Source organism: Mus pahari, chromosome 3 (genome assembly GCF_900095145.1).
Source record: "Mus pahari chromosome 3, PAHARI_EIJ_v1.1, whole genome shotgun sequence".
Taxonomy (NCBI): Eukaryota; Metazoa; Chordata; class Mammalia; order Rodentia; family Muridae; genus Mus; species Mus pahari.
The window spans coordinates 109301574-109318835 of record NC_034592.1 but is presented as its reverse complement, the minus strand read 5'-3'; the positions used below and the strand labels follow the sequence as shown (position 1 = coordinate 109318835).

Sequence of the window (17262 nt, the reverse complement as noted above, 5' to 3'; positions counted from 1 at the left end):
CAAAAAAAAAAAAAAAAAAAAAAAAAAAAAAAAAAAAAAAAAGAAGTCCAAGCAGTGCCTATGAGTTGATGCATGTTCTGTTTCTCCTCTAACTGAATCGGGGTAGTACATCAGGGCTTTGTGTTGAGGCTTTGATCCACTTAGAGTTCAGTTTTGTGCAGAGTGAGAGATATAACTCTAGTTTTGTGCTTTGGCATGTATATATCCAGCTTGCCCTGTTTATCCATGAGGTAGATGAAGATTAGAACAACTTTGAAATTTCATCTTACCCTAGTCAGAATGCTAAAACCCAAAAAAACAAATTACAGTCACTACTGGTGTGGATATAGAGAAAGGGGGCAACTTACTCATTACTGGAGTGAATGCTGGCACTCTCAAATGGGGAGCCATTCTAAAAGTTCCTTAAAAACCTAGAAATAGATCTGCCATGTGGCCCAGCTATACCACTCCTGGGCATATTCACAAAGAACTCTGCATTCTAATGCAAGGCTACTTGCTCGTCCATATTGTCCATTATTTATTGCTGCTCTATTCACAATAGCCATGACCTATGTACCTATGTTCCTATGTACAACAGAATTTTGTTCAGCAATAAAGAAAAATGAAATTGGTGGGTTAATGGATGATGCTGGAAATAAACATTGTGAGTGAGGTAACCTAGACCCAGAAAGACAAATGCCACCTGATCTCCTTCATATATGGATGCTAGCTTTGACTCCTTACACATGTGTGCTAAAATTGAAGAACTCTTAAAAGTCAAAAAGCCAGAAAGAGGGTATGGTGAAAGGAATGTAAAAAGACAGAGAGAAAAAAAAAGACAGAGAGAACACAGGTGGTACAAATGGGAATAATGGAACAGGAAGAATGAAGTGGAGTAGGGGGTGGGAGGGCAAGGGAAAGACTGCAGTATGGACAGGGATACACACTAAAGATGGTTGAGTAAGCCAAATGGAAACCTTCTGATGCAGAAGCTTCCTAAACTCGTGTGTCCGCGTGTGTGTGTGTGTGTGTGTGTGTGTGTGTGTGTGTGTGTGCGTGTGCGTGTGCGTGTGTGTGTGTGTGTGTGTGTGTGCGATTTTTAAAGGAGTTACCTTATAGCAAAGAGACAAAAACCTCTCACAAACACCTTAAGTTATCTAACAAGAAGCCAGGTGAAGCTTATCAAGTCAGTGGGAGAGACTACCAAACTTTATAAAGCTATTGCTGTAGCCCTTGGATGCCTTCCAGAATATTCTAGTTCTGGGGATACCATGTATTTGAGTCACAGAACGTGAGAAAAGCAAGTTTCATCCATCCGTGTTGGCTAGCTCTCATAGTAATGGAAGGGATAATAATAGGTGAGGAGAAAGATAATGAACAATGCAACCCCGCTGGGAATGAGGTACAGTAACAAAGGGCCTGGCAAAGTATGCCCACTGATGCAATACAGCGTGATAATTATATTGGTAACGCTTTCTGATTGAAGACCCACTTCACAATAAAGATTCATATCTGTTACTGTTAAAAGGGGCATGAGCCTAGTAGGTAGGTCACAAGATGTGTCCCACTGTGAACACCTAAGCATTCCTCTATACAGTAGTATTCTTTGTGGCGTTGATATCCCAAATGAACTGAAATTTTCCCCATAGTAAATTTTTTATGTATCAATGCAGCCAAAGTATACTGTACAACATATACTCTAAATCAATTTCAACAAATACTACTATTAATTACTAGAAAGAACCATTGTAACTTTGAGAACACAGAACTTCTAAACTGTTTTTATAAGACACTAAAATAACTTAATCAATCATATCACAGTACCTATGTAGTGTATCAGAGCTGAATTAACACTCTTAAGAATAGGACCCAAAGAGAGGATGTGCTTAGTCCTCCTGTGACTAGATGACCCAGGTCTATATCTACCCCGAAAATTGCCTGGTTTAATTTCTGAAGTTAATGTGTATATGTGTGTCTGTTCTATAAATTATGCAGACCCTAATGAGCAGAGTACAGACATATCAATACATTTTAGAAATGCATTCAAAGTCGGTTCTTTTTCTGCATCTTTAGCAATCTTTAAGCAAAAGAATCTGAAATTACTGTACCAACTCAAGGGGCAGAGCAACACATGGAGATGTTTTAAAGGGGAGGAAGTTGGAGTAAAGTATTAGCTTAATAGAAAATAATGCTAAGTACTCATTAGGCCATACGACAGGAAAGAAGATTTTATGTTTATATATTTTATATGCAAATTGCCCCACAGCGTGGCACATGTTGATATGTGGAATTTTAGTGATTCCAGTCACAGTATAGTGATACAAGTAGTGGTAACTGGACGTTTATTTCTGAATTAAGCCTATCTGAGTTCACATCTACACTCTGCACATTGCTTCCCTTAGGAGTTCAGAGCCAGTACCCACCTACAAAGCATGTTTATGTCTGCCAGCCCATCCACACTTGAGAAATAAGCCAGGTCCTGTGAGCAAAATATTGTACACGTATGCTGTTTGGGAGAAGTATTGTCTCTTTGTTATAAGGTGACTCGATTTATATATACATATGTATATATGTGTGTGTGTGTGTGTATGTATGTATGTATATATGTATATACATACATATAGCCTTGATGTAGTAAAAAGTTTCATTATTATCTTAAGACAATATTGATGACCTGTGCTTTCACTGGAGGAAAGAAATTACTTGAGATGCCTCCTTTTCCCCCTTTCTCATGAAGAGTTACTAATAATGGGAGTTGGCAGTAGAATACATGTGACAGGAAAGTGTGCAGCAGGCCACACTGTACATGCTACCATAATGCTCATGTGTGAGACTTCCCTACACTCTCACATGCAATGGCACTAAACGCCACTTCTCGGTCCTGCCCTCTGTGAACATCCTCACACTGAGGCATGATTTCCAGGCAACCATCCATCAGTGCCGTTTGATCAGTTGAGTCATCCACTAGTTTTGAACACACCAAAATGTCATAATTAAAGTGAATGATACCCAAATGTGATGCAAACAGCATCGTGTATGATTTTAAAACTAAAATTGGAGCACCAACGAGCCAACTGGCCTGACCAGTTCCCTCAGGCCTCTCTCATCTATTCCATGGGACGAAAAGTGCTAGCTCAAGCTTACAGTCGGAGAGAGCTCAAGAAGTCCTTACAACCCAGGAAAATATTTCACCAGTTCCAGTATTGGCATTTATATTGTAAAAGAATTAACCTGTTTTAGCTATAGCCTTTAGTCACTCAAAAAAAAAAAAAAAAGATGTTTTCTGTTATATGTTACACAATTTTTTCAGAGACTAAATTCAAAGACTTAAAATAAAAAACAAATGTACTTCTCTACAATGTAATGATTTTAAAGTAAATGCCTAATAAACTATTACAATACATTAAAAGGTCATAAATTTCAAAGTAAATCTTAAAGCCAAGATACAGACTCCTGCCAGACTTCTCTGAGATCCACCATGATTCGGTGTCTGACAAAATCGAAGCAAGCAAGCGAGAGACATGAAGAGGAAAGTTGGCTGGAGTTCTTCCAGGTCCCTAGTCGATCCATGAGGCCGTGAGGTAGCCACATTATGGTCTGGTGAACCGCTCATGGGAGGGAGCTAAGCCTCACCTCTCACACACAGACACTTCAACGGTCTCAGCCAAAGAAGGCAGCAGTTCCTCTCTACAATTCTACCCTAAAACGTTAACCATGTGTCTAAAAACCATCACACCTCCCGCTTCTCGGGAAGTACAATAGGAAAAGAACTCCAAAACAACGGTGTAGCCTTTACAGCCGCCATCTCCTGCTCTGACTGAAGTATCATGAACACTGGAAAACCAAAAGGAGAGATATATGCTGCTATACGTGTGAGAAATGTGCTGTTTTCAAGCTAGCATAAATTGAATTATGACTTACAAAAAAGTTTCCCTTCATAGAAAGTCATCATATGAAGTGGAGTGGACTCCCTATTCAGTTCATTTATTAATTCAAAAAGCAGTCTTTGATAGCTCCCTGTGACACGCTCAGAGACCCTTTCAGAATGTGTTTCTAAGGGAATTTACATTTTAGTTGAAAGTAGTCATATTTTTAGTAAATACTTCAATCAGATAAAAATCTGATGATCTATTGCAAGCCAATGTTCTCATGGAGACTTTTTTAAGGTTTTATTTTTAATTATGGCTCATGGAGGCCAAAAGAAGTGTTGGATTCCCCCATGGAGCTAGTTACATGTGCTTGTGAGCTGCCTAATATGGGTTCTGGGAACTAAACTCTGGTCCTATACAAGAGCAGTATGTACTCTTAACTGCTGAACAATCTCTCAATCCCAAAGATTTATTATTTTCTTGTGGTGTGTGTGTGTGTGTGTGTGTGTGTGTGTGTGTGTGTATTCGTGTTTTTTGAAATAAAGAAAAGTCAGGGTTGCCTTTGGTGAGCTCAACACTGATACCTCGAGAGATGCTAAATTGCTCTCATTTGCTATCAAAAATCACACTGTGGTAACTAATGAGAGCATCTTAAAAGGCATCTGCTCAAAGGATGGCACACTTGAGCTTCTCTCTTGTTGGGCTAGGAAATCCCTTGGGTTCTCTATATTGGCTCCCTCTGGCCTGTAGTCTACCCCTTACCCCCAACTAAACAGTTAATTCTCCAAAAATCCAGGCTGTGGAATTGTTTACTATTCTTTAGTCTCTCAAAGGGAGGCATTGGGACTATTGAATTTAACAAAGGAATGAAAACAGAAAAGTAGCCTCAAACTTTCTATGCCCCATACAGGGGAACAAGGCCAGGGCCAAGAAGTGGGAGTGGGTGAGCAGGGGAGCAGGGTGTGGGGAGGGTAGAGGGGACATTTGGGATAGCATTTGAAATGTAAATGAAGAAAACATCTAATAAAATAGGTTAAAAAGAAAGAAGAAGAAAGAAAAGTAGCCTCAATCTTTCAAATACCTTTCCTTTGGTGCAAAGTAAGGAAGAAAGGATGTGCATTCCACAGACGACCTCCCATGAATCTGTGCCTCCCTGCCTCGAACCAGAGGAACCAAGGATGTGATCAGAAACACTTCTAAAAGTTCTCTAAGACACAAGAGACCCTTGCTTATCAGGCTATTGCTACTCAAAACCAGTGAGAACCGATCCAGAGTTCCTCCCTGTCCTCAGTTCTCTCTCTCAGTGAGCATTTCCTTCCTCAGATCACTGTGTTCGGAGTCCTCCACTTTGCCTTTACTGCTGTGATTAAACACTCCTGACCAAAAGCAACTTGAGAAACTCCCAGGTCACCATGTGTCACTGAGGGAAGTTAGTGAAGGAACTTGGAGGCAAGAACTGAAGGGAAGATCAATCAGGGATGCTGCCTCCTGGCATTCTCAGTTTTTGCTTTCCTATATGGCCAAGGACCAACATCTGCCATCAGGGTACCACCCATAATGAAATGAGCCCTCCTACATCAATCATTAATCAAGGGACTGCCCCAGGGACAAGCCCATAGCCAATCAGATGGAGGCAGTTGGTCAGTTGCTATTTCCTCTTCGCTGATGAATCTAGTGTGTGTCAAATTGACACAAAACCAATCAGTACAAGGACTGTTCTCACTAATAGTCAGATTCCCACCCTAAAACAACCACTGAGACTTGTTTTCTGCTAGCACAACGTATTTTTCATTCTTAAAGGTTTTTCTTTGTTTTCTCTCAATACAGATGTTCCTTTAGCCAATACCAACTATGAACTATTTCTCCTGGGTATGCTTGTTGATAAAAATAAGAACAAATGTTGGGACAGACCACAGCTCTTCGAGGCTTGGTCTTCACATTGCCCTGACACCTAATGCCCCACTAGTGTCACTATCTGTGCCTGCTTACGCAGTCAGCCTTGATAACAAGCAGACTTCCACTGGCCCTTCAAATTTCATAGAAAAAAAAAAACTTAGCCAAATTGCTTGTGGGGAATAATTTTATTTCTGAAGAATAGAATATAAGAAAAAAAAATGAGATGTGTTTTTCTTTTCTTTTAGAAAGGCTTTTAGTTACTGTTCACATCTATTTTCTTGAAGATTTAACAACATAATTTTACTTATACCTGATTTTAAATATGTAATGAAAAATATATTTAACAACTGCAAATTTTTGTGCCTTCTTCCACTGACTAAATGCAGCACGCTGGACCAGAGGGAGATAAAAATGAGGCTGAGAGCACTCCAGTATGAGTGCCAGCTACACACAGTAAGAGCCAGCAAAACACCTAAAGTGTGGAGAAGATGGGTGAGCCTCTGGCCCTTTACCCTTAGAAACCTCAGATGAGTGGTCCTCTGCTAGTTTTCCCATAAGAGCCTATAATTCAGGTTTCTAAATACCTTTTGGCCAGTTAATGAAACTTGTTACTTGATGAAATAGAAATAACAGTTTTCGCTTGAACCACTTTTTTGATAAGTAAAATAAAAGTCTGTTGTTTGCACATGAGTACATGTGTCCGTGTGATGAGAATTTTTCAATCACCTTTGCAATCCTGAAGCATTTTCAGTGACTGCGTGAGAAACAATTCTATAGTTTGGTGGTTGTCCAGGCATAGCTACAGACATCATTTCCTATCAGGAAAACAGTCCCATAGTGCTGCCTAGCGTTCAGACAGAACTTCCAATCAGGCTTAAACCCCACTGGAAACCTCTGGATTTAGACCTTCATCATTGTACAGAACACTGTCTTAACGAAGACTAACAAGCAAGCTTCGGTATCCACAGAACTCCTGGGCTCCTGTGCTTCTGAAATCTTGGGGCAGTTCAGGGCAGTTGTGTGGCTTTTTTGTTTCAGACGAACAGCTGAGTAATAGGTTGGTTTAGTTCTTGACTACTCCAAAGATGGATCCCAGCTTGCTCTCAAGTTGAAAATTAATAAATTTAAATGTTCTACCAAGAAAGAGTAGGAGCAGGGAGATGGGTGGGGGACAGAGGAGTGTTCTGTCATCACATTAGCGTGGGAACCTCCATAGAATATTGCCCTGAAGTTGAGGCTGACCATAGTATAACATAGGCTCAGAGACTTCTGCTGCAAGAGACTAATTCAGCGTTATTAACCAAGTAGTTCCTACTCAGCAAGCCAGAGAAACAGCTTGAGGAAACACCATTAATATCTCAAGGGACACCAGTGTTCTAAAAAATACAATTTGGAAACACTGCCTTAAGGAAAATATGCAGACTGAGTTGATTCTGAGTTTCGTCTCAAATATTTCTGTCAACATATCCATAATTGCATCCAAAATTCAAAAACAAACACAAAATGAGAAATATAATGGAAAATGAAAAATATGCCACTTAAGAAAGTTGAGGCGTGGTATTTAAAAATATTGAATTATTTCACTACCTAGGGTAGGTCTACAAATAAGTTCAAATGCAGAGATGAACCTCTGTCAAGAATTACATAGTCAGTGACCTTTCGTTTTTAATTATGTGGATGTGGTACAAGAGATAAGTGCTCATGAGTACAGATGCCTAACAATCCAAGAGGCTGTTGGAGTGCCTGGAGCTGGAGGTACCCGACGTGGGTGCAGAGAACTGAATTCAGGTCAGGTCCTCTGCAGAAAGCAGTGCCTGCTTGGAACTACTGCGCCACCTCCCCATCAGTGTTCAGTGGCCTTCAACACAGCTTTTCAGAGGAGGTGCATAGAAGAGGGTTTTTATTTTCAACCTGCTTGGAGTGTAGGAAGATAAGCTATTGCCCTGACTTTTTTCCCAAGTGTTATGTGCCATATGTGAAATTTAAATGTAGAGATACTGTGTTGTTCCATACTGATGCTACAGATGTTACCGTGCTACCAAAACTATTTACTCTAAAGACAAAACAAAACAAAAAGTAACCAAAGTACAGCCTTCATGTTGTGTATAATCCCAGCCTTGCCAAGAGGGCAAGCGCCTGGCTTCCAGTCCTTTCCACCAGACTGGAAGCATCCTTTAGGGACCTGTGGCTCTGTCCCCGCTGGGTTTTCTTGGCTAGCCACTGTCTTTTCAGTCTCTTACCTTTGAATTTAGTAGCATGGCTATGAGAAATGAAAGCCCGATTTAGAAGTGTCTGAGCTCACAGTTAGAAGCAGACAGACACTGATGTCTGGACCTCCCTTGCCCTGCTCCAGCACCTGTCACGATGCAGCTGTGTTATCCAGTTCAGCAACCTTCTTATATCATGCCATGGGACTGTCCTTCCATGCATGTCTAGGCCTGTTCAGCACATGTTGACGCCATTGAGATTAGTCCAAGTGGCCTGAAAGAAGTCCTTGATTCATTATTCAGAGAGGCATTCCTCCAGTCCATTGGTGTGGGATGAGGGTGGGGGAACTTTGAAGCTCTCTAAAATGCAAGGGCTCCAAAATGTTTACAAGCAACCTTGAGATGGCTCAGTCTGCATCCCATTCCCCACCCACCACCTCTACCCTGCCCCTAGCCATGCATTCATCTCTAGCTGGAAAACCATAGGGAATACTGATTTCCAGTCTCCTCCCTCCCAGTGAGATTCTGATTCAATTGAGCTACAATCCATCCAGTACTCTACTGTGATTCCCACAGTATAGTAGTTCTCAGCCTTGGAAGCATCTCAGAATCATCTAGAGAGCTTTTAAAGTTCCTGATGCCCAGACTGCATCCTAGATCAACTTAATGAGTCTTTATGGATGGGATCTGGCATCCATAATTTTTACAGGTCCCAGCTGAATACACTATCCAGCCAAGATTGAGAAATAGAAGAAGAAACAAATCTAGAGCGAGCAGCTCCTTCACATGTCTAACATCCTCCTCCCTCTGCTCCCTCAGGCCGCTCTGGCCTTTGGTTTTCCTAACCCACAGGCTGCAGAGATCTTACACAGCTTAGCTATAGGAAAAAGACCATCTGATCTGGACAAGTGCAGAAATGGCCAGAACGGAGAGATGGCCATTGTGGAGCTGGAGAGATGGCTCCATGGATAAGAGCATGGACTGCTCTTGCAGAGACCTGAGTTCAATTTTTAAATCCCATATCGGGCAACTCACAACCTTCCTGCAACTCTGCCCTGAGGGGTTTGTAATACCTGTGCCCTGCACTAGCCATCAGCACAGACACATAGAATTAAAACCAAGAAAACTAAATATGAACAACTGGTGATTTTAAGTGAAAGAATGTTAAGAGAACATACTTGGGCTAGCATTCAGTGAGTTTCAGATACTTGCCATAACTAAATAAAGATGATAATATGGAAAAATTAATATCAGAGTTTCCATAGAGTGGCCAACATTTCTTAAATCTGCCCCCCAGCAATGTATTCATCCTTCATATTTTAAAGACTTGAAATTCCTTTAGTAAGGAATCCCAGTCACCAGTTCTAGAAGATTCCAGATTGTCAATCATGTCTAGGATTTTGTTTTGCACATGTCCCCCAGGGTCCACAAGTGTGACATGATCCTTGTCTTTTTTTTTTTTTTAAGGAAGGTTATACATTTATAATTTTGTTTATTTTGACACTGTGTGTTGTTCTTTCACAAAAATTACTAAGAACTCTTTGGGACACAAGCACACTTACACTCCCGGCGTTCTAAGATGCTGTGTGTACTTGGGGTGGGGGAGGTACTATAGAGACTAGTGCAGACAGAAACCAATCCAAAGAATTGTTGACAGTTGAGTTGCTGGAGATTCTGTGGCCAAAGTCAAATCCAACAATGCTGTGTTTATTTGTGTTCTGCCAACTGGGAGGCCACATCCCATCACAGCCTACCAATCCAAAAGAGGATGTTGCCAAGTCATTGGCCAACTCTCAGAACAAATAACCCTTTCTTACTACATGACTAACAATACTTAAAAGGGCAGATGAGCTTCCTCCAGAATTAGAGGCTCTGGTCATCCAGGAGTTCTCCAGAAGAATGGATGGTGTTAACCATTGGTGGGAACACAATATCGCAGTCGCTGAATACAAACAAAGCAGGAGAATGAGCCTAAGGTGCTGGGCCCTCCATCCCACAGAATGAGCCTAGGATGCTGAGCCCTCCATCCTACAGAATGAGCCTAGGGTGCTGGGCCCTCCATCCCACAGAATGAGCCTAAGGTGCTGGGTCCTCCATCCCACAGAATGAGCCTAAGGTGCTGAGCCCTCCATCCCACAGAATGAGCCTAGGGTGCTGGGCCCTCCATCCCACAGAATGAGCCTAANGGTGCTGGGCCCTCCATCCCACAGAATGAGCCTAAGGTGCTGAGCCCTCCATCCCACAGAATGAGCCTAGGGTGCTGGGCCCTCCATCCCACATCTGTCTCTTACTGCCGCCATTTCTCACTCGGCACCTCAGCTCCCAGCTAAACAGCAGTTCTATTCTTGTCAGGTGTGGACTGATTGCCTCGGTCTGCTGATGAGCTGGCCGCTCCAATAATTATCTAAATCCAGCCTCTGGCCTTGTCTCCAAGGGGACAGTCCTTACAACAGAAGCACTTGAAACATTGACCATTCATTCCCTGTCCTCCACGATGCTGCCCACCAATGCTCTCTGTATATGAACTTCTCCTGCATCTCTTCTTGTTGTTGAATTCCAGTTTCGTCAGTTGAGATGAATGAAAATGAAGGGCACCAGAGAGAGAGGAGAGTGGTTCCCCTCAGACTGCCCTAAAGAGTGGAAACTGTGGTCTACTCCTGGCCCCTCCTGAATTTTCAAATCCTGGCGAACTGTTTGGATGACTTGGTTTGTTCACCTTCCTTTTGCTACACAATTGACTTATTCTGATCTAAACTTGATGGAGGAGACTAAAGCAAGGGCTCCAAACACCACGGTACCTGAAGTGAAGTTTCAACTCCCCTGAAGATTTGAGGCACTAATGCTAACACCAGCTCACCATTCCCCTCTCTTCCTCTCAGCTCTAAATCCACCCAGCCCAGCCCAACACCTCGGAAGTCTTGACACACCCAAATCTTTCACCTGTTTCTGCAAGGCTGCCCATATCTACCAGTGTTTTATAAAGCATATTCCCAGGAGGTTAGTATGTGCTTCCATGGGTAGCAGGTGTGCCTAGCATGTGTACGACCCCAGGGTTCCATGCTAGACTGAGGAAGCAAGCAGCCTGCCGAGACTCATCCATACCCTCAGGTCATGTTGCCTTTCACTCAAACAAAAGCCATGAGAGTGGCTAACGAGAAGAAAATGAAAACCGACGCCATTGTAAAGGGCTTCCAGAGACATTTAAGGACCTGCTTAAAAGTAGAAGGCATCAGAACCATGAGAAGGAAGTCTCGGGTTTGATGTTGAGCTGTATGTCTTTCTGAACCCAGTTCATTTGAATCCAGTCACTATTAACTGTCACCCTAACGACAGCACGAGGGGGACCACCTCCTTCGGATCACTGAGCTAACTCTGAAGACTGTGAAACCACCTTGAGCTTGTGCGATTGCATTTCTCATGCCGTGTGGTTACAGTGGACAAGTTCTTCCGAACTATTTGGACCTGGATTCCCTGACTCAGTAGCTCCAGCCTCAGATACGTCTATCTGCGTATGTTCATTCTTAAACTGAGCAAGTCTGTCTCAACTAGCAGGCAATAATTATCAGATTTTTCTCCTAATAAATTATTCTCCTTTATTCTTCTGACTCTTGGATTTCCTGCACACAAAAGTACCATCACATCTGTCTAATTCGGGAGAAACCTTACCTTGTCTTTTCAGTAGGATGGCAGGGCAATGGGAACTATTTTATAGTTTACCTGAGAGCGTCTCACGAGGTCTTACTCTCTCCTTGAGATTGAACTATGCCAAGAAAGTGTATAAATTTAGACTATTAAAAGACTTGTAAGAAACTTATTTGCATAAAAGATGTCAAGTCTCTCTAAGTACAAGGCACTCTGATGTCCCAACACCATGATTTCGGGGAAGACTTTTGTCTTTCTTATTACTATAGAGTTTGCTTCAAGAGAAGGGGGGTTTGCCAAACAGGCTTTAAGACTTCTCAGGTTTAGCACTGCACCATGTTTCCCATTATAAAGTGATGTTACCAGTTTGTAAATAAATACAAATACCTGAAATTCATGAGCTCCAGGAATTTAACACAGCAAAATAAAATTCACATATATTTACATGTTCCAATTGTAACTACTTTAATCTCAAATAATCATTTTCACTGAATGTTCCCACCCATTATTATTTTTTTTTTACCTTTTTTTTTACCTTTTTTTATGAGTTAGTGAAAAGCATCCAAAGGGATTAGTCGTTAAATAAAAAGAAGTCTGCATTTGAGCTATGGTAATAACCTTGTTACAAAATTTGAAGTTAGCCCTGCCTGCATGGTTATTCTGGAGAGAGAACAGGTGCTTTTACCTCACTTTTTGGGTGACAGCTAAGGTAATGAGCATGGAGGCTTTGCATTGTGTGGTACATTCCCTGACTCAGAACCATGTTTACCAGTTGAAGATTGTGAACACTAAGGAAGTGCCCCAAAGTCATTAACAGACAGGGACGGGACACATGCTGTGACTTCCCCCATGATTCTATTATCTACAATAAGGCTCACTGATTTTCAAATCAAATGAAAAGGCCACATAGAAGTGAGGGTCAGCAAACCCTCCTCCAGTGGCCATTGTTGGGCTGAATCCCACAGAATCAGTCCTCCAGGGCAGGCATGTGTCCTTGCTCAGTTTGTATGAGTTATGGCTGAAATGAAGGTTCCTCACCAAACTCTTTATCTATTGGTCAGTGAGTTTAGAGCCAAAAGATATGTCAGGAACAGATAGGAACAATTTGGGGTGGCCCTGTCACAGACACCCAGCTACACTATTGTCTCCATGTACCCTTCTCAGACTGTACTGCCACACATACTATCAAACATACAGTGTCAACGCCACCCACGTGTTATTAGTGCTAAGAAAACTATTTCCACGTGTGGGTGTTAAATACCTAAGGTAAATGTTGAGTGTGTGTTCTATGCCATTGCATTTAGTACTACTAAGATTAGTTACTCACTGTAACCATCAAATGAAAGCCCAAGCCCTGGCATTTTAAGGTAAAAAAAGTAACTGGGTCTTGAGGGGAAAGTGGGGTGCTCCAGGTGAAAGTCTCGGACACAACCTGCCTTCCAACTCAGCTCTGCTTCCTCAGATTTAAGTTCCTCTTAAATTAGAGTCCTTACATGACAGAGACTCTTGATACAGAAACTTCTAGAAAGGTCTGTTACCTGTGGGTGGGGAGTCAAGGAATCTAAACCAAACTCATTCGACTAAAGATGTTCCAGGGCATCACCGACTCCCTTCTGTTTTAGAAGCACACAGAAAGTAGATTCTTAACCAGTTAGTACCATGGCAGAGTCCTTTCAAAGGCAACACAACTAACAAAGACAGATGCATCCTCTGCTCCTCAAACTAATGGCTGGTAGTTTGGTGAACACCTCCTGAGAACTCGATGCAAACTGCTACTGAGCTTTACTAGGAAAACAGTCCCACACCAGCATGCCTGCTCACTGACATGTTTTCTTACTAACAAGTCATTTGGATTTAAGCCACAGAGTGTTTTCCAACCATTATCAGTTCCAGCCATAAGGTGAGGACACTTGCCCTATTACAAGAGATGTTTTAGGGAGTTAGTGCAGAAATCCCAAGGTAGAAAAATTAGGACTTGATCTATTACACTGATTTTTGCCCCCATAGGAAAGGAGAACACGGCACCAGAAAGTAAGCCTTAGACAAACCATAGAGAGCTAAGCAGGGCTGGGACACAGGCATCACTTACTGTAGCTGTTCTTCATCTCCTGGGTCCCCTTCACTTTGCCTCGTTTGTCAATCCTCAGGTACCACTGGGTTCGACAGAACAGTCTTCTCACCCTTATATCCCCTCCTTCCATGTAGTCATAACTTCTGGTATGTCGCTCAGGGCTGGAACAGTTCACACTCGTAGCCGTTTGCTCGGGACTCATGTCATTGCAGGCTAGAGATATTGTGCCCACTAGACAGACGAGGTGGAAGCATGATCTGGAGAGCAGAGTTGGCAGGATCCGTGTCAGTATCCATTTGCGCATTATAGTGTAGTGCCCCGGGTGTTCATGAATAACATAATGAGAATTGAATCTTGCGTTGATTGCTACTCCTAGGTCATGGGCCTCCTGCTATCTGTGAACTGGAGATTGATTTGAGAAAAAGTCGTCGCTCTTTCCAAACTATTAGCCTTATCTTTTAGCTTCTGATTCCAATAACAGGATTCCTCCTTCAGGAACACAGCTGATAGGTATATCCTTACAGAAACAGGTCGTGACAAGGCCAATTGCTGCTGTGTGGTTGCTCCTTGACTTCTGTTCGAAGAGAGAGATTAGGACTGGGGAGAGGGAGAAGGGAGGGAGATAAAAAAAAAACAAAGTATGTATAAATTTCAGTAGATAGATAGTCTAACATGTCAGTGTAGTTAAATGTTGAAAGCACATTTAAAACAGCTTCCACAGAGGATATGAGCATCTCTGCCACTCTGCACATAGATTCAGAAGAGCTATGCATTAGTGAGGAGACACCACAGAAAACCTCACCATTCATTCTAGTTGCTATCTTGTCAGGAAACACTGTGTACTCACAGCTATTGAGTTAAATCAAGTTTTACAGCTGCTATCGACAAAGTTGAAGCACTCTCCCTGGAATTCATTAGTCTATGCTTTTACATTTGTGCTTCATAATTATTTTCCCTTAAGCAACCCAGATTTTAAGTTAAGTGTCAGGATTGCCCTGGAGAACCTCGAGAGTCTCTTTCCATACGTACGCACTACAGCACAATTTCTGTAGATATTTTCACAGCTCAAAAGTCTCTCTCCCCGACCCCACCCCAGGACAATAACCACAGAAAGAGACAATCTTTCAGAAAAGAGTCAGCATTGTTTTAAAGACAAATAACAGTAACTTACTTGTTCTGTTTGGAACAGCTGGGTACACAAGAGTTCCGTGTCTGCTGTCTGCCTCGTGCAACTTGAGCCTCTCTACTGTAGCTACAAACTATTTCTCAGCTGAGAAATCCTCCAGCAGAATCATAATTGTTTCCATAAATCAACAGGCAAAAGGATTTTCTCTGTGTGTGAGCGCGTGCGCTTGTGTGAGTGCGTGCGCTTGTGTGAGTGCGTGGAGCCTTTTATTCAGAGATTTTCAATAAATACCTTTGCTGACCTCATTGGAAGCAATTAAAACTTAACCAGTGAGCTGTTCGTTGTCTAAAACAGCAGAATTAGAAGGAGGCTTGTACGCTGTTGAGTGGTCATAAGGGGGAGCTGTGGACACGGCTTCGGTTTAAATCCACAAGTGGGCATTCACGCTGTGGAAACAGATCTCTGACTCCCAAGCCGTTACAAAGAGAAAGGGAAATGTTAGACCTTTAAACACAGAAGCTGTACAGTCTGTGAAAAACATATGTTCCTACAACATATATAAGGGCTTTTTAAACGTTAGATGATCTTTACAATACATTGGGACAGGGGAGGTTGGTAAGTGAGAGTAGGGTAGGTTTTTAGTCCTTCGAATTCAGAGCACTAGAGCAACCCAAGGCTCAGGGCCTGAAAGCCGGTATTCCTAGGCAAGGACACATCTTTTCACAGATACTGCACCATTGTGTATGAGTCTTTAGGCTAAGAAGACCTAGTTTCTTACTGGACTGGGATCCTAACAAACAGTGTGGCCTTGGATCAGTCCCTTACTTCCCCAGGACTCAGCTGCTGCTCAGGTATCAAATCAATGGCCACGTCTAATCAGACCAGGGCTAGGCTGCCATTTTAACATCCTGTCTTGTGATTTATTTCAACGGATGACACACAGACGCCAAGGACACATGATTTGCAAAACTATCATTCTTTCAGAAAAAATGGTTTCACCTTGATGTTTGACTTGTGCCTCCCCGAGAGCAGTAGCATAAAAAAATAACTGCTAAATCCTGGAATAATAAGGCCGATAGCTAATGGATACAGGAGAGTCCTTTGCTTTCCAGAATGAGCGTGTGCCTATCCGTACTGAGCAAGATTGGGACTGTATCTTATACTTAGTATGGAACCATTGTACCACCAACCTAAATGAATATTTAAGAATACATACATTAAAATTCTCTTTTCCTTGTACCTGCAAAACATACACACACAGACACACACACACAAAACTTCGCACTTAACATACACGACCACCAGGTGGTGCAGGTAGACCAAATAGAGACAGAGACCTAAATGGAATCATTTGGATGTGATTGTTCTTCCCTTTCTCATTGTGCTTACAGAGGGCAGAGTCAACAGCACCCCATATTTCAAACATACACAGTTGTCTTCGATTCATGAAATATTGAAGCACTAGGCTTTCAAAGCAGAGGAGGGTGTGTTGTTCTATAACTGTATCTATTTAAAGCCAGAGAGCTCAGAACGTCCCATGATTTTTCTCCCAGGGAGGAATAGGAAAGGACAGAAGGTATGATGATGTTCTTAGTGATATCCCACAGTCCAGGGGGTATTAGTAATGAGCAGATTCAGAATTCGTACGAGTTGACGTTCCATAGAGAAATGGAGGTTATGCAGTCAGTTCTCAGTGCACACTAGAGTGCCCAGCCTCTCTTTACAATGTGCAGGGGAGGCAGTGTCCACAATGTTGGAACCAAGGTATAAAATGACTATTCGAAGAATGTCACTGAGCAGGTTACAGTCAGACAGGAAATTGTATCAGTTTAAATTCCTTTCGAAGTTATTGATTACTTCCCAGTGATGGGACCAAGGTGGGGTGGGGAATTTCATTCCTGTCCCTGAGACGCTTACTTGTTAGAAATGGTTCTCATTAGACCAGCAGCTCAGCTATCTGCGGGACAGCTGCTCTCCTTCTCTTTCTGCGTTACCTTTTGTCCTTATCGGAAAGCACATACAGAAGAGAGAAGCAGAGTTCTCCGAGTTCTCTCTTCTTTACTCTTTCCAGATAACGGTCGCTTCATCCTTAGCTGAAAATATCTCCACCTTGTGCATTGTAAATCCGTAAGAAAAAGATCTGCATCTATTCTTCAAATATTGACTTTTAAAGATTAATGTTATCACCTGAAAAGCTTCAAATAGAAGTGGTATCTCAAAAAAAAAAGAAGTGGTATGTCATACTTGCCCCTTGTGTTTGGGAATTTGTATTTAAAATGCACTATTTGAGGTAACCCAATCACAAAAGAAGTCACTAGATATGCACTCACTGATAAGAGGATATTAGCCCAGAAACTTAGAATACCCAAGATACATTTTGCAAACACAAGAAAACCAAGAAGGATGACCATCGTGTGGATACTTCATTCCTCCTTAGAACAGGGAACAAAATACCCATGAAAGGATATAGGT

The 17262-nt window shown here is 42.1% G+C and overlaps 2 protein-coding genes across 2 annotated transcripts in view; one reads left to right on the top strand and one right to left on the bottom strand.

Annotated features, from left to right (window-relative positions):
• Fgf7 (fibroblast growth factor 7) overlaps positions 1-14710 on the bottom strand; it is a 53671-nt gene extending 38961 nt beyond the window's left edge. The window contains exon 1 of the mRNA XM_029536488.1: positions 13683-14710. Within this exon, the coding sequence (XP_029392348.1) occupies positions 13683-13968 (286 nt within the window). The 5' untranslated portion in view covers positions 13969-14710. The remainder of the gene's footprint in view (positions 1-13682) is intronic.
• Positions 1-17262, top strand: part of Fam227b (family with sequence similarity 227 member B) — a 150621-nt gene that overhangs the window by 93227 nt on the left and 40132 nt on the right. The window lies entirely within an intron of this gene.